This window comes from Caenorhabditis elegans, chromosome II, assembly GCF_000002985.6.
Source record: "Caenorhabditis elegans chromosome II".
Lineage (NCBI taxonomy): Eukaryota > Metazoa > Nematoda > Chromadorea > Rhabditida > Rhabditidae > Caenorhabditis > Caenorhabditis elegans.
This window is the reverse complement of record NC_003280.10, coordinates 8750167-8770507: the sequence shown is the minus strand read 5'-3', so window position 1 is coordinate 8770507 and position 20341 is coordinate 8750167. Positions and strand designations below refer to the sequence as shown.

At 34.6% G+C, this 20341-nt stretch overlaps 6 protein-coding genes and 5 non-coding genes across 13 annotated transcripts; 5 read left to right on the top strand and 6 right to left on the bottom strand.

The window, feature by feature from the left end:
• Nucleotides 1-1085: 1085 nt before the first annotated feature.
• nsph-1.1 (Nematode Specific Peptide family) lies at nt 1086-3733 on the bottom strand. 2 transcript variants are annotated; one of them, NM_001361866.2, is made up of 9 exons: nt 3279-3323; nt 3053-3211; nt 2804-2869; nt 2405-2674; nt 2193-2362; nt 1885-2019; nt 1730-1835; nt 1591-1681; nt 1086-1331 (listed from the first exon to the last, which is right to left on the bottom strand). In NM_001361866.2, exons 1-9 carry the CDS (start codon nt 3306-3308, stop codon nt 1201-1203), a joined length of 1158 nt encoding a protein of 385 aa, NP_001348639.1. In that variant the 5' UTR covers nt 3309-3323; the 3' UTR covers nt 1086-1200. The 2 variants fall into 2 exon arrangements, with proteins under 2 accessions (NP_001348639.1, NP_495864.2); NM_063463.5 differs by lacking the exon at nt 2804-2869 and having other exon boundaries at nt 3279-3733.
• On the top strand, nt 2071-2132 carry K08F8.14. The gene has a single exon (NR_051463.1). It is a non-coding gene; the product is annotated as an Unclassified non-coding RNA K08F8.14 (non-coding RNA).
• Nucleotides 3511-7886, top strand: pah-1 (Phenylalanine-4-hydroxylase). 2 transcript variants are annotated; one of them, NM_001267255.3, is made up of 9 exons: nt 3511-3609; nt 5568-5684; nt 6093-6285; nt 6338-6500; nt 6613-6809; nt 6860-6995; nt 7171-7297; nt 7342-7571; nt 7617-7833. In NM_001267255.3, exons 1-9 carry the CDS (start codon nt 3586-3588, stop codon nt 7789-7791), a joined length of 1362 nt encoding a protein of 453 aa, NP_001254184.1. In that variant the 5' UTR covers nt 3511-3585; the 3' UTR covers nt 7792-7833. The 2 variants fall into 2 exon arrangements, with proteins under 2 accessions (NP_001254184.1, NP_001254185.1); NM_001267256.2 differs by lacking the exon at nt 3511-3609 and adding an exon at nt 5297-5472 and having other exon boundaries at nt 7617-7886.
• On the bottom strand, nt 3670-3699 carry K08F8.15 (uncharacterized protein; the record flags this gene model as incomplete). The annotated part of the gene is made up of 1 exon (NM_001381539.1): nt 3670-3699. The coding sequence occupies one exon, from the start codon at nt 3697-3699 to the stop codon at nt 3670-3672; it is 30 nt and encodes a 9-aa protein (NP_001368685.1).
• Nucleotides 7887-11876: 3990 nt separating the features above from the next.
• On the top strand, nt 11877-14213 carry fut-1 (Alpha-(1,3)-fucosyltransferase fut-1). The gene is made up of 10 exons (NM_001383908.2): nt 11877-11926; nt 12183-12252; nt 12300-12537; nt 12606-12793; nt 12843-12983; nt 13069-13173; nt 13221-13309; nt 13361-13466; nt 13515-13633; nt 13721-14213. The coding sequence occupies exons 1-10, from the start codon at nt 11892-11894 to the stop codon at nt 13929-13931; spliced, it is 1302 nt and encodes a 433-aa protein (NP_001369885.1). The 5' UTR covers nt 11877-11891; the 3' UTR covers nt 13932-14213.
• A 160-nt stretch (nt 14214-14373) lies between these two features.
• K08F8.9 lies at nt 14374-14654 on the bottom strand. Its single transcript, NR_051462.1, has one exon. It is a non-coding gene; the product is annotated as an Unclassified non-coding RNA K08F8.9 (non-coding RNA).
• A 483-nt stretch (nt 14655-15137) lies between these two features.
• On the top strand, nt 15138-16450 carry K08F8.7 (MARVEL domain-containing protein). The gene is made up of 5 exons (NM_001027071.2): nt 15138-15368; nt 15638-15715; nt 15763-15849; nt 15954-16234; nt 16290-16450. The coding sequence occupies exons 1-5, from the start codon at nt 15279-15281 to the stop codon at nt 16345-16347; spliced, it is 594 nt and encodes a 197-aa protein (NP_001022242.1). The 5' UTR covers nt 15138-15278; the 3' UTR covers nt 16348-16450.
• Nucleotides 16451-16574: 124 nt separating this feature from the next.
• atf-2 (Transcription factor atf-2) lies at nt 16575-18522 on the bottom strand (the record flags this gene model as incomplete). Its single annotated transcript, NM_063460.5, has 6 exons — nt 16575-16889; nt 16978-17076; nt 17150-17406; nt 17489-17711; nt 17942-18317; nt 18392-18522. The coding sequence occupies 6 exons, from the start codon at nt 18520-18522 to the stop codon at nt 16770-16772; spliced, it is 1206 nt and encodes a 401-aa protein (NP_495861.1). The 3' UTR covers nt 16575-16769.
• Nucleotides 18523-19148: 626 nt separating this feature from the next.
• On the bottom strand, nt 19149-19356 carry K08F8.8. The gene has a single exon (NR_051461.1). It is a non-coding gene; the product is annotated as an Unclassified non-coding RNA K08F8.8 (non-coding RNA).
• K08F8.10 lies at nt 19307-19492 on the top strand. The gene has a single exon (NR_051460.1). It is a non-coding gene; the product is annotated as an Unclassified non-coding RNA K08F8.10 (non-coding RNA).
• A 380-nt stretch (nt 19493-19872) lies between these two features.
• On the bottom strand, nt 19873-20176 carry K08F8.11. The gene has a single exon (NR_051459.1). It is a non-coding gene; the product is annotated as an Unclassified non-coding RNA K08F8.11 (non-coding RNA).
• Nucleotides 20177-20341: the final 165 nt, after the last annotated feature.

Genomic DNA, 20341 nt, shown 5'->3' with positions numbered 1-20341 from the left:
TTATCAAACTTAGTTTACAATATAGATCAGAAAAAAAAAGAAAAGAGCATCTCAATTCATTTGGAAAAGTACCAATTAACTTACATAAACTTACATAAGTGAAAACGTTTAATCAACTTATTAGTATAAAAGATTTAGCTTTAAAAAATTCTAATTGAAACTACATTTAATAAAATAAGATATCATTGTAGGTATGCAGGTATTATATGTTCCCTAAATGAAAATAAACTGTCCCATGTAATCTTTGAATAGGATTGCGTACTGTGCAACACACTTGACGCGCATTTTTTGGAAGAGGGGTATTAAAGAAACGTTTTATGTTTTCCCCAGAAAAACTTCAGTGACAATCAATAAACTTTTAAAAATTACGAAAAAGACTGAAAACCGATCAACGAAAGACAGATAACACAGAGAAGAGGCAAGCCATGAGGACAACGTTATCTCTCAAATACGTAAACGAAAGATACACTCGCGCCTCACATTTGACAGATTACCTACACTTTTTTCTCTTTTTTTTGAAAAAAAAACAATCCGAAAAACTTTGAATTTAAAAGAAATAATAAGTGTCTTTCTAGGTGCTAATAAATATAAATTTCAAATTTTATGTTTGAAAAAAATTAACTATATCACGAAACGAAATAAAGAAGTTGTTACAAAATTCACCAATAAGTTCATTAAATCAAATATTTAAATTTAAAAAAATTAAAGATAATTTTTTAGTTGAAAATAAATTATTCGAAAAAACAGTAAAACTATGCTCATCAAATAGAGTCATTGGTCTCAATCTCTTGAACACCCAGACAGAGAAGAAAAAGGACGAAGAGACGACGGAAAGTGGCCCCCGTGTGTGTATGTCTTTTCCTTACTGCGTTTCCTTCTTTTCCCACTCCCTTCATCATGTCTCTCACCCCACCATTGCCCCGCCGCATTCGGAGGAGGCGGCGGCGCGGTCGTCACTCGATCAATCCCCTCTGCACACCTTTTCAAGAAATAAATGAAAAATTGAGAAAAACTAAATTAACAAAAAGTTTATAAGAAACAAAAAAGACCAGCATCACAAAACAATGACTTCAAAACAAATAAAAATAAGTTTCACTCTTTTTATTGAATTATCCTTGAAACATTTGACAAACGAAAATCAAGATTGAGAGATACATTGTGAAACAGATGGGATTGAAGAAACCTTTTGTTCATTCTCGATCAGATGAGCATCGTCTCAGCCATTTCTTTTCTGCAAAGAACCATGATCGATTTGACGGGTCCTCCATCCAATTGGGTCACCGAACCGTTCAGGGCCACTGTAGCACACTCGGTCTTCATGTTCACCTGTCCTACAAGACATATGCTCATTGGCAGAAAAAACAGTAGGTGCTCAACAACAGAAAGTGAAAAAACACACAACTATTCGAAAGTAATCACTTTCAAGCTTACTTCAGTTAAACATATGTTCACTTTATCATATACATACATTTTTTTGGTCAAAGCATCTTACATGGCTTATGATAGCAAAAGATTTTTACTTTTAACCAACGTAATTCTAGATTACTGTAATAGAAAAACAAAAATTTCCGCAGTGCTTTTATAGTTTACCTAGAAAAAATTTTCCATCGACTGGAACAATGGCAGGACAAATGTAGCTGAGATGAACTGGAACGTAGTCTTTGTCACGGTAGTCAATTGCCTGAAATTAGAAAGTTAGGAGAACAATCTGATTAATTAATTACTGTACTTGTGTGTAGGTCATCCATACATAATCATAACCAACTGTAGTAGGTGGCAAACTGATCAAAAGTTGGAGTGAGCCGACTGTTGCTCCCGTGAATTCTCGTTTAGCGCTGAAATAATTAAACATGCACGCATTCGAACAAATCAAAATAATCTTACTCTACAAAAGATGCTTCAATTCTTCCATTGCTTTGCCATGCCCTTCCCATAATTGGTTTCCCATGCCGATACCATAACGCAACAAATTGATCAATGCCTGCCGATGGGATGTTTTTTGGTATAGACATTACATTTCTGAAATTGGATACTCTTGAATGTAAACATCAGCAAATTGATGCAAAATTCTGTAGCTACTAAGATGAAAAAGAATTTCACAGAAATGCTCAGAGAAAGAAAACCTTTTGTACAAAATATAAAATTAAAAACCTAGAAAATGTTAATAAATAGGCAAATATAAAGCTACTCACTTATTGGATGGCCACGCACTTCCCCAATTGAAATCCTCCCAATCGTTGACGACTGTCAATAACTTTGAAGCACTTCCAGTGGAACCCTTTTCCTTTTCTTTTTCAGTCGCGTCTCTTGATCCAGCAATCTTACACAGAACCAAAAGATGTTCCAACTTTTTGGTGGTTTTCTGAACTAATAGATGAAATAAGCGTTTAAATAAAAAACCAACAATTTGCATTTCGTTATCAACAAAATGTGCGACAAGCTTCTCTGTGTTCACGCATCCTAATAGTCCATGCTCCGGCCAATACATTGATGCACTGTATTCACATCGAACCATTTCATATTTTCCTTCAATTGTCAAACTTTGTGCTTTTTTGAAGTTTACCCAATCATAATGAAATGATTTTGATTTTTCAATATGATCGAGAATAAGTAATTGAATGCTTCCTCCGACATCTGCTCCACTATATATCTTATCATCGAGAACAAACATGCACTGAAAAGTTGGATTAAATGGATATTTTTTATTATATAGTCTTAGAATTTCCTAGTTTATTTTTTAAAGGAAAATTTTCCCTAAAATATCAAGTGAGCCTAACATATCAATAGCAAATATGCAACAAACGATGAGTTGAAACTTGGCAAATCGATCCAGCTTTCCAGAGCACATATCTACCGTTGGTAAAATTCCCTGTAAAATTGGATTGATTGGCCAAGGAATCAAAACTTCGTGGTGGCTCTCCATATTTTTTTGTATTTTAATATTTTAATACCGCTTGTAAGTTACCTTTTATGCAGGCGAACTTGCATACTTGCAAGTTCAAATAATTGGAAGTCTATTTTTAATTTCTGAATAGTTATTTTTCCAGTTTACCTTCACCACTCCAGAATCGTTCCAAGCTCTGCCCATCACTGGTTTTCCGTGTTTATACCATAATGCGACGTACTTATTTGTCTCACCAGGAGCTTTTGCAACATTTGGTGGAAAAGGTGTGCCAACTTTTTGTAATGTCCAAATATCGTCTATGTTTCCCTGAATAAATCACTTGCAGAATGTTTGAATGCGTGCAATAGCCATCAAATAACTGAAAGCCACTCACCTTTTCCATTGTGAACCCTTTCCTATCCATTAAAAATTTAAAACTGATTTGATTTCACTGTTCCGACCATTTTTTTCTATCTGGTTCACGTAATAACGAGTTTTCTGCTGAACAAGTTTATTTAAATTTATTTAAAATATAGATAAAAATGGAAGGTCAGATTGGATATCTTCCACGCGACTCGGTGCATTCAAGATATAAGATGATAACGTAAACTGATGATTATCCCGGCAGTACCTCCTTCCTTTTCCTTTTTCGTACATTCCATCAGTTATATTATTGGTCTGTTGAGTCCAGCTATATAAGGATGAATATTGATGAAATTAGAAAGGTATGTTTGATCCATTTTTCTCAATATTATGATATAATTTTTGTACATCGAGCTCTTTATTTATACTAGTCCAACGTCAAACATTTGCATTTGTAATAAGAAACTGATGTTTGCCAAATTATCTGAAAAAAAAAATCAATTTGCTAATTTTGAATATTTTAAAAATACTTTTTTTCGGCCATACTTTAATTTTTCAAAAAGAGGGTAACAGCTGAAAATACATAAATACAAAGTCCTACCAGGCGGCCTATGCCAGCCTCTATTGCCAAAGTATACGTGATATCCGTGGAAGTTACAATCTAAACAAAAATTTGGTCAAAACTACGGAAATTATTAAAAAAAATTATAGAATTTGTTATCATACTATTAGAAAATTGTTAAATAATTTCAATTAATTAAAAACTGTTTGAACCAAAATATTTTGCTATCTTCAAAAGTGTTATCATCCTTATATTTTCCCCTGTTTTCATCGAAACCGTCGCTGATCAGTTGATCTCGTACACGAGTATTTTCAAAATTTCTCCATTTTTTATGATCAACCATCGACTAAATTAATTGTTTCAATGCTGTATTACTGTTCCTATTTACCTCATTGACATAGACATCTCAGATCATGGTCTGCAGAAGATTCGCGTTGCAAACGAAAATTTTCACGAAAAGTTGATAAAAGCCAGTCGGACATCATCAACTATTGATCGTTTCTGCCGTTTTCAAACTGATTTATGACATCGTCTTGTCTCATCCATTCATATAAATTTCTTTCTTCTAAATTTATCATCCTAAAATGTCAGACATTCAACCAAACGTCCTCCTATATATTTCCATCTAAATATTCCACGTCTTCATCTCATCTCATTTTCCTTCCTTTTCACAATACAAAGGATGCGTCAACCAGTTTTCATTATTGTGTTCTGTTGATTTTTCTCAGCGTCCCCCTCCTACTTTCGATTCGATACACCATGATTTTATGGCTTTTACCGTAACCCATTTGATCGTTTCAAAGAAAACTTGGTTTTTTCTTCAATCAAAACCATTGAAATGTCTGTTTAAGGTCAAAAACTAAAATTCGAGAAATTTGAGGAAGTTGAAAAAAAGTTTTGAACGAGGCTCGTCACAAGGCAGTCGTAAGACTCCAAATTCGGTAAATTTACTCAACAAAAAAAACCTGTTTCAGTTTCCCCTTTTTCAGCATCGTGAAAAAATGAAACATTCCACTATCCATATTTAAGCTTCATCAATTAATTGAAATTGAAAAATGACTGTATGTAAGCACATACGCCTGAAAAGGCCTACAATCCAATTCATACCCAACGTCTTAAATTTCAACTCAACTAGAAACAGAGATTTACATCTATTTTACGAAGAAGATCCACTGGGGCATGCTTTCTTTTGGAAGTTCAAACTGTATTTCATTGATCATAATCATATCTTTTATTGTTCAGGCGTCCATTTGTCTGTGATCTATTTCATATCATTTTCCACGTGCTTTCAAGTTCATCATCTGACTGTTCTTCTTCTTCTTCGTATTTTTTTCAATTTCTTCCAACCGTTCTTCTATCTCACACTACACTCTAATGAAAACCCACGTGTAGGTTGTGTATGGGTAGCCGCGAGTCTCCTCCCACGTGGATTTTTCTCTGCAGAATGGTATTGGGGGCCACACGAATTATCTAGTTCATAGGCCACGCCTTGTATCTCTAGGCTTCTGAGTCTCCAGCTATTTCGTCTCGTATAAACGGCAACGTACGGCTCACGTTTTGTCTCTGTTTAATTCTTATTTCCCGGTGACTGTCTATTCCTCTGAAAACCAAATCTTGTTCTCTGAAAATGCCACCAGCTGGACAAGATGATCTTGACTTCTTGGTGAGACCTTCCTTGTTTGAACTGATCAAGAAAAACTTCTGTTTGAGAATTTTGTGTAAAATTATTTCCAATTACTAAAGTCCAACTTATTTCAGAAGTACGCCATGGAATCGTACGTTGCTGACGTCAACGCCGACATTGGCAAGACTACTATCGTATTCACTCTTCGTGAAAAGGCAGGAGCTCTCGCTGAAACATTGAAGCTGTTCCAGGTTAGTCATGAAAAAAACCAGACTAGAAATGTCAGAGGATCATGAGACTTCAGAGGATGACTATTGCGTCAGCGACACTTTTTTTTTTAAATCTTATGATTCTCACGTCTACTCTTGATCAGGCGGTTTAATATTTTATGCATCATAAAGCGTTGAATAATATGATCTTCAATTATGTTTAGACGGTTGAGTAGACATAGAAAAAACATTTATATCAAATTAAAATTTGAAAATTTGCACCAAACTGTTTCTAAATATGATAAGAGATAAACTACGTAGTTGCATTTTTTAATCCGGTTCGCGATTTTTGATTATCAAAGATGTCGAAAATCGTGTCACGAGAAAAAGAGATCATATCAATTGTCTCAAATTCCTACCAATTACATGCTTCATTACACATTCTTGCAGGCACATGATGTGAATCTGTCTCACATTGAATCAAGACCATCAAAGACTCATGAAGGATGCTATGAGGTGCTCGTTGAATTTGCTGAAGCTGAAGACCATCGTAAGATTGAAGGAGTTATTGAGCATTTCCAACAAAAAGCTGAAAAGAAGGTTCTTGTTCAAGACTGGAACACCAAAAACAAACAAAACAAGGGTACGCTATAACAATAATGAAACTCACAGTATTAAATTCAAGAGCTTTGTAGATTCTGTTCCATGGTTCCCACAGAAGATCAACGACATCGATCAATTTGCCAACAGAATTCTTTCTTATGGAGCTGAGCTTGATGCCGATCACCCTGGATTTAAGGACATGACCTACCGCGAGCGCAGAAAGTTTTTCGCCGATATTGCATTCAACTTCAAACAGTAAGTCATTTCATCAACAAAAGTAGCAATATGTGCCAATAAATATGTAACATTGAAGGCGTACTGAATAAAATCCAAAAAATCCGAATTGCAACCTGATCGTACTTTCCAGCGGAGACAAGATCCCTACTATCACCTACACTGATGAAGAAATTGCCACGTGGCGTACAGTCTACAACGAGCTGACAGTTATGTACCCGAAAAACGCTTGCCAAGAGTTCAACTACATATTCCCACTCCTCCAGCAGAATTGTGGTTTTGGACCTGACCGCATTCCACAATTGCAGGATGTTTCAGATTTTTTGAAGGGTAAACAAATCATTATCATCTGATTGTTTTTGTATTTGTTTCGTGTTCAGATTGTACCGGGTACACGATTCGACCAGTCGCTGGTCTTCTTTCTTCTCGTGATTTCTTGGCTGGTTTGGCCTTCCGTGTTTTTCATTCCACACAATACATTCGCCATCATTCCGCTCCAAAATACACACCTGAACCGTGAGTTTGAACATGATAATTTTAACCGAGGGTGGGATTTCGTAAACGACTTTTGCTTTGAAAAAATTGTGAAAACTCTATAGTGCAACATAAAAGGAAAATAAAATCTAATCGGTTGATTATCATCTGGATATATTCTGAATTTTTGACAATAAGCTGGAGATGTAACTTTCAGAGATATCTGCCACGAGCTTCTGGGACATGTTCCACTATTTGCTGATGTTGAATTTGCACAATTCTCACAGGAAATCGGTCTTGCTTCTCTTGGAGCTCCAGATGATGTTATTGAAAAACTTGCCACAGTATGTTTGAACATTGAAACCCCCTTTTTATTTTGAAATATTAGCTCTACTGGTTCACAATCGAATTTGGAATCTGTCAACAAGATGGGGAGAAAAAAGCTTACGGAGCCGGACTTTTGAGTTCATTTGGAGAGCTTCAATATGCGTTGAGTGATAAGCCGGAAGTTGTAGATTTTGATCCAGCTGTATGTTGTGTCACCAAATATCCAATCACAGAATATCAGCCAAAGTATTTCTTAGCTGAATCATTTGCAAGTGCTAAGAACAAACTTAAGTAGGATCAAATAGTCAGTTTCAACTGTAATCTAGATAATTTCAGATCATGGGCAGCTACCATCAATCGTCCATTCCAAATTCGTTATAATGCTTACACTCAACGAGTTGAAATTCTCGACAAGGTAGCAGCACTTCAACGTCTCGCAAGAGACATCAGAAGTGATATTTCTACTTTGGAAGAAGCTCTTGGAAAAGTGAACAATCTCAAGATGAAGTGACTTTTTGATTAAATTGTTAATTTGCAAGAATAAATGTACATTGTTCTCAATGTTTGTTGAATTACAAAGAAACCTGAACAACAATTACAAATTTGTCCATGCTGCTCGATTTACAGACGATTTTTAAACTACCTACGATGGAGTTACAACTATGATGACTGTTCTAAAAAACATATCATATTCCCTTAACTCCTTGAAAACAGGGAAATGTGAAAACTAATTAATTAAAAATAGTGTTCACCGTCGTTGGAAGCAATGCACTGAAATGAAAATAAACAATTCGAAGCCTTGTTCACTTCCAATTGTTTTGTTTTTTTTCTCTCGCCAGGATTAACGCGTATTTTTCCAACATTTTTCCGGCATCTGAAACGATTTCCTTTTCAGCAATTACTTTATTTGAAGCATCACATGAAAAAAGTGCGAAAAATTGGTGTGAGCACCAAAATGTTTCCCAAATTAAAGCCAGTTATCCATTTTTGTTGCAAAAACCACGTCATCTACGACAGCGAGTGTTTTGGTGTGAGTGATCTAACTGCGAAAAACGAAAACTGTGCATATAAATTGTCATGCATTTTTGATTATTGTTTAGTTTTTGTGTGTGTGTGTGTGTTGTACGGAAGTCTCGTTGTGTGTCCAAAATGAAGTGCTTTTGACTTCATCTGCAAAAAGAAGTAAAAACTGGCACTGAGTTCTCAAAACTAGGTTATGCAAATGTAGAGGTCTAGTGAAACATTTGTATGTGCACTTTGTTATCATTTTAAAGGTGCGGCTCCACGTACATTTAATCAATTCTTTTTCTTCTTATGTTGTCTTCCTTTCTTATCATGATTATTACAAGCATGCGTTTTCAACTCCTTTTCAATTCATTTTTTTTGGAAATTAAATTGAATTTGTGTTTAATCAAAACATCAATTTTCCCAATTTTAGTATCTAGTTGGCACTTGTGTATTATTTCCCTTATTTTTAAAAAATAAGTTTTAATATTTTAACCATAACCAGGAAATAACCGTAAAGAGGGAAAATGAACATCATGTTTTATTAAAATGGATAAATATATGGAATTTAAAAATGAGGGGAAATAATACACAAGTACCATCTATTTTACTTTAAAGATTGGCCAAATAATACATTCGGGTGTATTTTTTGTTTAATTTTTTGCAAATCTTCAAAGAGTAATCCTTTTGTTTAACCAATTGTTTCACTATTAAAATATGATTTTGATAGAATAAAATAATTGGAAACATATAGTACTGCCAGCTGTGTGAACATGCACACTGTTTGCATTCTCAATCGAATATTTTCCCTCTTTCCCTCGACCCACGATTTTATTATTTTTCATATTTGGAATGGAAGACGGTCAGCTTTTTATAGTTTTTTTTGTCTATCAAATAAACTTTTTTCAGAATCAGATGAAAAACATTTTTAAAAAAACTCAAAATTATATCTAAAACACGAACATTTTAAATTATGTTAATTCTTTAGAATTTTCCCAATTATACTTTAATTGACAAAAAATCAACTGGAAAATTTTTTCAACAAAAAAACATTTCTTTTCCTGTTTTACAGTGATTCACATAAGCATATTGAAAACTTGTGCATTTGTTTCTTTTGTCCACAACTTTTTTCCGAATCAAAACGAAATTTTCTTCGAGACATAAAAAACTGATATTTCAAAATTAATTTTTTTGTAAAAAGGCAGTTTCCCTCGAAAAACTTGAATGCTTCGTATTGGTTTCAAATGTATTAAAAAAATCAGCGAAATATTGATCAACTTTTATTGCAATATATTCATAATGTACACTTCCACCTCCTCCCTTTCTCGTCTCTCCATGCAAAACTTTTGCTGCTGGTGTTTGAAACGGTTTGTCAAAATTTTTAGATATAAATAACATTTTTCTTTTTGAAAATATTAATGCCACGTAGCATCTATAGATTTTGTCTTCTAACATCTGAGAAACCCCCTTCATTTTTCAAAAAAATTGATTGGAAAGCTTTTGGAAAACAACTTTTCCTGTCATTTGGCATTTAAAACTTAAATTCGGAACAAAAATAACCTGATGAATAACAATCAGAAAAGTGAAAAATAAAAAGAAAAAGTTTTAGATGGTAATCTGTAAATTACAATCATAGAATCCTCGAAATTTTTTTTAAATAAACCCATTATTACAGACATTTTTTTAAAATTTTTTCTGTGATTTTATCTTGAAAAACGGTTACCTTGTAAACTGATATTTCTTTTTCCATTTTTGAAAATATTTCCTCTTCTACAAATTTTTATTTCCAATTTCTGCATTTTATTTTTTAAAGTTTCTATTATTATATTAACACCGTAAAATGCCCTATTATAGCTTTAAGCTTAATAAAATATTATCTACGATACAGTTAATTTGATTTTTTCGTCACGAATCTTTTTTGCTCGAAAATCATACGTGACATTAATATCACAAGATTTTTATAGATTTTTCGTAGTGAATTTAAACGAAGAAGCCTTTTTGCATAAGAAACCTTTGAATAAATGTCGACATTAATAGAAGTGTTTCCGATAAATGAAGCAATGATCAACAATTTTTATTCATAACATCGACTTCAAAAAAGCGGTGACGATGTTTTCAAAAAAAAAAAAGACTGCGAAAACGATGTTTTGTGTTTAATCGTCAAAACCACAAATCGACAACCTTTTTTATGTTATATCGCATCACCTCTTGAAGTGTCACACACAAAACCTTCCGAATTAGTTATTCTAATTGGATGTCACTCTTCGATAAAATGGAAGGAAACAACTTTCTTAATGTGCCGGTGCACATTGAAAAGCTCTTGACATTGTGTATTTCATGCAAAACTCATTTTAAGAAACCTTAGTCATTTTTAGAACATGCAAAGTTGGTATTTTTTTCTTCTCAAAGCGAACTTAAAATTGAATATATATTTTATTTCAGGACACAAACATTAAAAGGTTTTGTGGATTCCACAAGTTTACTCTAACAATGATTCATCTGAACTAACAATTGTTGAAACTGTCACCAACTACCTCAAGAATAAAAAAAGTCTCCACGTGAATTGTCAAAACCTTTTTGTTAAATAATATACAACGTCACGTTTTAAAAACATAACATTTCATCGGATTTTTCGTTTCCCCTAATTTCACTTTGTCATATTAATTTTCGAGCTAAAAATTTAATTTAAGGTAAGTTGAAACTGTTTCAAATAATATTGTCTAATTTGAAAACGCTTTTTGATTTTATCAACATCTATGCAAAACAAACAAAATTTCTCCGTGTTATCTTGTTGTTTTTCTTGCTCGCCCATCATTATGCCAATTTAGTTTTTTTTTTCTGAACAAGTTAACTTCTTCTTCTTCATCATTATCGCCTTCTTCTTATTTTCCTTCTTCCTCATCTTTTTTCGGCACCTTTTACCCAAATTGATATCGTTGAAAAGCAAGCAACGTAGTCTGATGTCTTGTGTTTTACGAGTGGCATACATACAAATAGACGAGCACCACCAACACACCTATCAATTCGGATATTCTGATTGGAGTACGCCTTCATTTCCTTTTACCAACACATGTCTGCTTTCTTTTTATTTATTTTATGGTTTCATTTTAGTTTTGAGAAATGAAAAGTGGGATTACTATGCAATTTCAGACAAAAAATATTGAAGACCTTATTGTTTGACTAGAACACAAATTTGATCCGATTTCCATAAAACTTCATTTTTAAAGAATTGCAATTAAAATTGTAGGGTTTCTCAAATTTTAGAATTTTTATTGGACATTTTGTCCAAAAAAGTTAGCTTCACAATTCAACTTTTTTGATTAATATACCTCTTTGCCATTTATTAACAGTTCTCATTTTTCTCCGCATTTTTAGCACCTAGAACCACAATTTCTACCAGTCTGAAACTTGTTTTCATTCTTTACACTTTCCTAAAAAAGTCTCTCAAATGCCTTTCCACCTTTTACTGACAACATGAAAAAACAAAACACTCCTCGTGTTTTCGGTTACTATGCAACCAGTTGTCGTTGGCTCGGCGTGGACGACAGATTCCTTCGCTTTTTGTTTCTATTTTATTTTGTTTTTTTGCAGGTCTAATTACTCCGGATGACTGCAAGAAGCATCAAACTTTTCTTTGCAAGGTGAGCAGATTTTAAGACAAGAAAGTATTTAGATGAAAAATGTTATAACTCGACTCTAATGATATCTTACACAGGGCATTACGAACATATTTTCTGTATAACTCATTCATTTGAAAATTAATTTTAAGCAGAATAGTCATAAGCTGGAAAACATCAAAATTTATATGAAAATCTGTAGGATAGATATTATTTTGGTAGAAACACCGTAGAGAATTTTTTGATCTTACTTTTTAATCTAATGCTATACAATTTACAGATGGAAATATTTAATGTTTGCTTGTTGTATCACATATCTTCTTGTTATTTATGCTCCAATTTCAAAATCTGTAAGTTTTAGTTTAATATTTTAATCGAATCATATTGTTGATTTCAGGAACAAAAGGATTGGAAAGAAGGCGAAATAGAGCTTAGCAATGATCATGAATTAGATGTTCCAATTCTTCAAAAAGAAGAATTGAAGCCACAACAACGACCGTCATTTGAAGAAAATGTACCCAAAAAGAAGACTTTTAATTTTAATCCAGTTGGAAAGGAACCATTTGATGTGGAAGAAGTGCTCACATCAAGTGATATTAAATTAGAAGAACGAATGACCGCAACTGTAATACCTGGTAGGTTTTATTTTTTAAATAATACTTGCGTTGCTCATTCATTAATTTTTGAATATTTATTTTTCCAGGACAAAAGCGATTAATCCTGTCATGGAACGCCGGTCATTCTCAAGATAATCTTCAAGGATGCCCTGATTGGAATTGTGAATTCACGCAAGTCCGTGCAAGGGCTCCAGATGCAGATGCTGTTCTTATTGCTCATATGGACAATGATTTTGTCCCGAAGCCTAATCAATATGTAGTGTATTTCAGCCAGGTGATTACTTGCTTGCATCAAACATATTATTTATAGTGCGCTGTTTCAGGAGTCACCAGCTAATTCTGGAATTCAAATTCCAAGGCCTGATTATATCAACATGACACTGGGATTTCGGCACGATACACCTGCTGGTTCTCCTTATGGATACACTGTTAAATTGGGCGCCAAGTCCCGAAAAACTGGACAAGTAAGTTTTTCAAAGTATATTATTTTAAGAAGAAAATGATAAGAAGGTCATGCAAGGCCATGGAATAAATTTCAATTTGTTTTAGGTTGTGGATGCCAATTTAGTCAATGGAAAAGCAAAAGGAGCTGCTTGGTTTGTGAGCCATTGTCAGACAAACAGCAAGAGAGAAGATTTTGTTAAAAAACTACAGGTAAGGTTTGAAAGTTTAACTTTCATTTCAAAATGTTCAATTTTTAGAAACATTTGCAAATTGACATTTACGGTGGTTGTGGTCCAATGAAATGTGCACGTGGAGACAGCAAATGTGACACGATGCTGGATACCGAGTGAGTTTTTCTGAAGCTGATGTTGAAACAATATTACCCTAGCATTTTCAGTTATCATTTCTATGTCACATTTGAAAATTCAATTTGCGAAGATTATGTGACTGAAAAACTTTGGAAATCGGGATATCAAAATACTATTATTCCATTGGTGTTAAAGGTTTTTTAAAGTTTTCGAAACTTCTTTTAGTTTAATAATTTTTTTCAGAGAAAGCTTGTCGAGCCTTTTGTACCACCAAACAGCTTCATTGCTATTGACGATTTTAAAAGTGTGAAAGAAATGGGAGACTATCTCAATTATTTAATGAATAATAAGACCGCCTACATGTGAGTTTCCGTTCAATTTCCGCTTCCGCACCGCTGAAACTTTCTTATAACATCCACACATGCCCACACTGATCCTATAATTTGCAGGGAATACTTCGAATGGAGGCACGACTACAAAGTTGTATTTCTTGATGGGTCTCACCACGATGTTCTTGAGAGACCGTGGGGCTTCTGTCAAGTTTGTCGAATGGCTTGGACGGAGCCACGGCAGAAGGTTTTAATTCCGAATTGGGATGCGTATTGGCGGCAAACATGTGAAAAAGATGGAACACTAGTAGATTCTATTCCGTTAGATTAGTTGTAAATTTAAGCTAGAGTATTTTCCCAATTATTATTTCAAAGCAGAACTATTTCTGTTAGAATTTCTTCTGTATTTTTCTTAATTGTTCTTGTTCCATCTATTCTTCACGGGTTTTATTCTTTAAGACTACATGATTGTTTTCACATTTACTGATATCGGTATTGATTCTTCATTTATTTATTCAGTTGGGTTTTCTCAACTGGTATTTAATATTTCCTCCTTTCTCTTGGTGTTTTATGGGTACATCTTTTTTGTGATTTGAATTAATTTGTTCGCTTTTTTTTTCTTGTTTTTTTAGTTGATAGCAAAAGGCAATCAATACGGAGAACACATCCGGATATCATTCCAATTCAAAGTCACAACATCCGCTGAGGATAATCCCACGATCAAGTAGCACTGACCTCTGTCGTTCCACTTGAAACTTTGAAATTCCGCAGGAACGTGGATGGGAAATGTTTAACTATTCGTTTTCCCGCAGCACGCCTCCTACAATCCATTGTGCTCAAGTGAGCTCTCCTTCAGGTTCTCTGTATGTTACCACAACAACCTCACTTCTCCTGTTTTCCTTTTTCTTTCTATTTCGGCATCTAGTAAAAAGGAGAGAGAGAGGAGAAGGAGGAGAAACCACCATTTCCGTGCTCTCCCAGATTATACCTTTATATGTTACGTAAATGGATAGAATCCGCTTTTAGTGTTACGTCGAGCGTTGCAATATCTGTTTCTCAAGTTATTTCATGCTTCTCAAGTTGTACTTTTGTTGGTGTTGTGCCAGATTATAAAATTAGTGGCACAATGATCATATCCTAAACGTATTTACAAGTATGAAATCTTTGAAAGTCCTACCTACCGTGTTTTCTCTGTTAGTCTTTAACCCCCTCCGTTCTACTTTGACAGCGTATATCTCGGCTCCCTTCGGTTTTATAAAAACTATCAACTGACAAAATACAGGAAAAGAATTTTCATATATTTGAATTGTAAAACTTTTTTGATAAAGCTAAAAACAACTGAGATATGGGTCGTGTAAGTTTTCACCAAACTTGTATTTTGAATAATTGCATCCTTATTTTTTGAAAAATCAAAACCAATTCAAAAATTCGTTGAAAAACAGGACAATCCTAGTAATAGTAAACACATCTACTTTTTCCTCCATTTTCTAGTTGACACATGTTTGTACGAGCCTGAAGATGCAAACATTTGTGTAATTGTCCACACATTGACCATCCCCTCATACGGACCGTCTTTTGATAGATAGTATACTCTTATTCACGTCACGATCGGATCGCAAATAAAAAAGTTTTGATTCCATTTTTGCAGTTATCACTTTTGCATGATGTGAATTTTGAGATGGACAACAGCAAGAAGAAGAAAACCAAAAAGAAAGAAAATGTTCAGCATAGCTTTTATTTTTATTTGGTGCTGAGATTTTTAGCAGCAGTAAGTTCATTTTTTAAATAGTTCTTTGTATTCAAAACCTGTAAAATAATGTAAGCAAATCTGCAAGAATTGCCGTGAGGCTATAACTTGAAAAGATCTTAGAAATTTTTGGGCACCTTTCCGAACATGGAAGTAATAATTAAAAATATTTTCAGAACACTTATTTATTTCTTCTTTCTTTTGACAGTTTGAGATATATTAATGTTTCCAAACTAAAATGTTTTCTATCCAATCCAAAAACTTGAGAAATAAAACAGTTATAATTTCAGATTTTTTGTATTATTGTAATATTCATAATTGGACTCAGCCAGTATTGGACTAACCGAGTATCAGCCGTATTTGGACTGGTAAGCTATAATAATCTTCAAGGTCAGAACTTAATGTTTTGTTTCAGCTATTCGTAATCATTGCACTACTGTTTTCAGCTTCAGCGGTGTCTATATTATTTATATGGGATGTTGAAACTACAACCATAGTTAAGGTAATTTTTAAAAGATTTTAAGTTTGAAAAAAAACCCAAACTTCTTAATTCGTTTTATTTTTAATGTTGATAACGCGTAGATTTGTACTGTCAAAAAATTCCAGAGATGTCTATTCACTTTTGTTTTTGCTCTTTCCATTCTCGTCTCTGCAATTCTGTTTTTAATTGCCAATGATGGTTGTGACTCCCGAGCAATAACTCAATACGGATGTTATCAATCAGTTTCCACTGGAACATTCCAAGTTGCTTCAGTATTTTGCTTTTTGGTTCTAGTATTTGGACTTCTGGATCTAGGCCTGAATGCCTTCTATTTTTATCGTAATTCAAAAAAGGCGCCAATTTATGACATTCCGCCACCGTCTGTTGCCGTCATCGAAACGGAAAAGTGGGTCAAGATTTGCATAAAATTAGGAAATATTTTATATTTCATGTCCTTTCAGAAGTATACATGACATTTACATGGAGTATCAACGAAAAGGGCAAACAAGTTCTGTTTAATGGAAAAGTAATCAAATAATTATCAATGCTCAACTTTAAATTCACTTTCTCATAATAATTTGTATATATGAAACATTAATAAAACAATTTTCTGATTCAGTTATATCATTCTGAAAAGTTTCCGTTTTCTGGCAAGCGACGGGTGGATTTTAAAAATCGTTTGCAGACTTTACTTTTTTTTGTTGTTTCACCTTTTTTTGTACAGGAAGCAAATCAAAAATAATAACACATTGGTTTTATTAGAAACAATTAATGAAACATTTAAAGTTAAAAAGTATTGCACATGAATGATTGGAAGTATTGCAGAAAGAGAGGAAGGGTTTTTTGAGAGCGAAAGACTTTGATTGGGGGGCATCTAGCGAGAAGACGAAGAAAATTGGCTTTCTATCCGTATTAGTCAAAAATAAGAAAATGGAATGGGATCAAGGGTGAAGGGCAGTAACAACTGATGCTCTTTGAGCCAAAACTGATTTGAAGTGGGCTATTTCTGCTTTTAGCGTTTCGATTTGGGTACGAAGATCTTCATTTTCACCTTCCAAGAGCTGAAAATGTTAAGTAATAATTGATTCAATAAATTTATATCTAAGTTTTAAAATTTTATGTTTTCTATTAAAATTAGTTTCAACTTACCTGAACTCGTCGTGACCTGTATTCGAATACTGCTCGTCTATTTGCTCTACATCTTTTTGCGGCTTCATTGTTCCTTCGACGTCTGTCCACATATTGGGGCTGAAAGTTTTTTTTTGAAATATTTGACATGTATTTAAAAATGTCTTCTTTCAATTCCTTTAAAAAAACTTACCGATTTGTTCGAATAATTTGAGTGATCTTCCGAAGAATGCGATGGAGAGAAAGATGCTGAAGACGATACACTTTCACAGTCTGATTTGTTTCCAGTATGTCTTGGAGGGGAATTTAGCCCCGAAATATGTTCCGTTCGGCTTTGTGGTACTGTAGGAGAAGGTCTTCGCTGTGAAAGAAGAGCAGATAGCAGGGATGGTCCTTGTTGAACAGCTTGGATTACTGGTTGAGGCGTACCTGATGGAGCAGGCTGACCGACTGAAATAAATTTTAGATTATAGTTTCAATTAATACTAGTGAAATGAAAATATGCTCTTTACTTTCAAAAACAACGACTTACTTTGTTGAATAACGCTAGATCCAGGCTGTAACTGAGGTTGAGGCATATTCACGTCAGTTGATGAATCTGGACTTCTTCGTTCAATTTTCACAATTACGCTACTCGATGGAAAACTCTGCTGAGCACTTTCTGATGGTCGAAAAGGATGAAATGCAGATGAAGACGATGAAGAGAATAAAGATGATGCTGACGTTGATGCAGGTTGTTGAGTGCTCGCATAGACCTACAAACATGGAAAAACGTTATGGGACATCTGTCTTTCTAGGTCACGCATTCAGCTGTCAATGTATTCATTAAATTGTTGACAATCTGAGTTGTGTTGCCAAAAAATGACAATGGAACTTTATATGCGGTTCAGACGTTTTTGTAATAGTAAATATTTTTCCACGAGTTAATTTATTTTATTTAAATCATCACAATTTCGATATTTCCAAGTTCAATAAAATAACTTACCGGTGACTGAATAGTTGTTGGCTGTAGTTGACAAAGCTGCAACATTGATGGAATATGCGAAGCTGCCTGGAGCAATGGAACAGTAAGCATTGAACTCGCTTGCAAAGATGCTATTGGACCCGCTGGGAAAAGATTCTTTGCAACTTGGGGAATAATCAGAGATGTTGGAGGCTCTGTTACTGATGGTTGTGGAATTGGTGTCGTTCCTAACTGAGATTTTAACCGTTCGTTTTCGGCGGAAAGTAACATTATTTTTTCTTCCATTGCTAGATCGTTTTGCCTTCGCTTTTCTCGACTTCTTCTTGATGCATCGTTATTTCTCCGTCGCCTTTCCCAGTAATGTTCATCTTTTATTACACTTTCGTTTACGGAATTTCTGGAAAAATAGTTATCAATGTCGAAAAGTATTTAAACTTTCAAAAGTTTCATCAAACTGTTAAAAATTCAAACCTTCTAGATTCCGGGGGAGATCCTTCTGAAAAGTTCGACGAATCCGACGAGCTCGATGAGAACTCGGCGGATGCCGAACAAACCACCGAAAGTCTGGAGGACGGTGACAATGATGCCGAGTCGACGTCCATCTGAAAAATAAAAATAAGATGATTAAAAGTCAAACAAAAGAAGAAAATCAAGAATATAGAAGTACGAAATTTGAAAGAAAAGAACATCGGTGAAAGAAATATGAATACCAAAATCTTTCAAAATGAATTAAGACACAACATTTATATTTTGACTTCAAAATGTTAGTACACATGGTGTATTGAAATGGAAAGTTAGTAGAGTTAAAAGAAGCTGTCAACCTATTTGATGTAAGGACAAATACGTCTTTTTGAGTTGAAATTGACACGATCTTTGGAGATTCAGCACAATCAGAAGTTCAATGTGTTCACTGTTTCCAGATATTATTAATTAATTGTAAGCCATTTTAATTGACCAATGTGTATACAAAAATTATTCAGTTTTTGGTTTCAGTGAAGATGATCTTACGCAATGCTAATCCCTGAGTATCTAGACAACCAGAAAATCACTAACTTAAAAAAAGGTGAGAAAACAAAGTATATCTGGTACAGGTGTGTTCATATGGTAGGTGTAGAGTGCAGTTAGCAACAATTAAGCGGTGTTGTGCCTCTCCTCAGTTGACCTATTTGCGCCTTGCAAACCAGTTAGCCATGGTCAATGTTTCGGACAATGCTTGGTAGATCCTCTCACTCTCAGTCTCTACAATAAACCAGTCGAAGAACAGGATATCCCCTCCGACTTTCGCCCCCTTCTCTCTTCATTGCAGTCCCTTCTCTTTTTCTTCGACCCGTCTCCTAATCATTTTTCATCGTTCGCAACGACTTCAACGCGTCGCCTCCTCCGATCCATGATGATGCCGACTTTTCCTAATTGTTTTCACTTTCCTTTCGCTTTCATGCTTAACTTTCGCTGCTTCGGGTTACGGATGTATGTGTGTCTAAGTGTGAGAAGGAGGAGGAGGTCAATGGTTGAATTCGTCGCATCAGGTCACTAGTACAAAAGGGTAGGTGAACTTTGCGGAGAATTGGAAGACAAGAGGATGAAGCTACTGGGTGGAAAGTGAATAATGAGATACGGCTAAAAGATAAAGTTGAAAAAGATAACGAAGAAAAAATTGGTAGGTTTAGATAAACAAAAGTCTTGAAAAATTCATAAACGCACTCTAGGTCAGGACTGTAAAATATGACCAATGTGAGTGCAAGCCTGATAGAGAAATTTTGGTTATTTTTCACTGCTGAACACAAAAAATGATACTCAATTCTGAAAGTAATTGTTCAAGAAACTCGGAAACGATACAAGCAAATGTATTCAAAATGAAAAAAATGCGTTGAACTAGATGAACAAATTCGCGAAATCGGGCTGGACTTGTTTGTTTTTGATTGTGCACCTTGAAAAAGAGTGGCGAGAGCCAAAATAACCGCCGCCCGTGTTGGGGGACAATCGTCAGCGAAAAGAGAGAGCTATTTTTGTTTGTTTGTAAGGCTCGGAGAATGACGAGAAGTGAATCACAAACAGTGTCCACTATCCTCCCGCACCGCTTCCAAAACTTTTTTGTCTGCAAACCAGAACAGCCAAATTCACTGCATCATTTGATGATTTTGATGACCAGTGAGTGTGTGCCTGTCCCTTGCTGTGTCTACTTCAGTAGTTTTACATGGAGAGCGGATAATACGGTTAGGTAGAGTAACAGAGTGAGAGTGCACTTTTGGTAGTTGATTGCGAAAGTGAGGTGTTGAAATGATGGTATTCTTGTTGGGAACTGAAAGATCGCAGTTCGATACGAGAAAGAGAGAGTGGCTAGCACGATCATATCGTTCGGGAACGAGTCGGTGAAAGTATGCAGGCTATGGGAAGGAAAGTGAATGAAATTGGAAAAAGAGG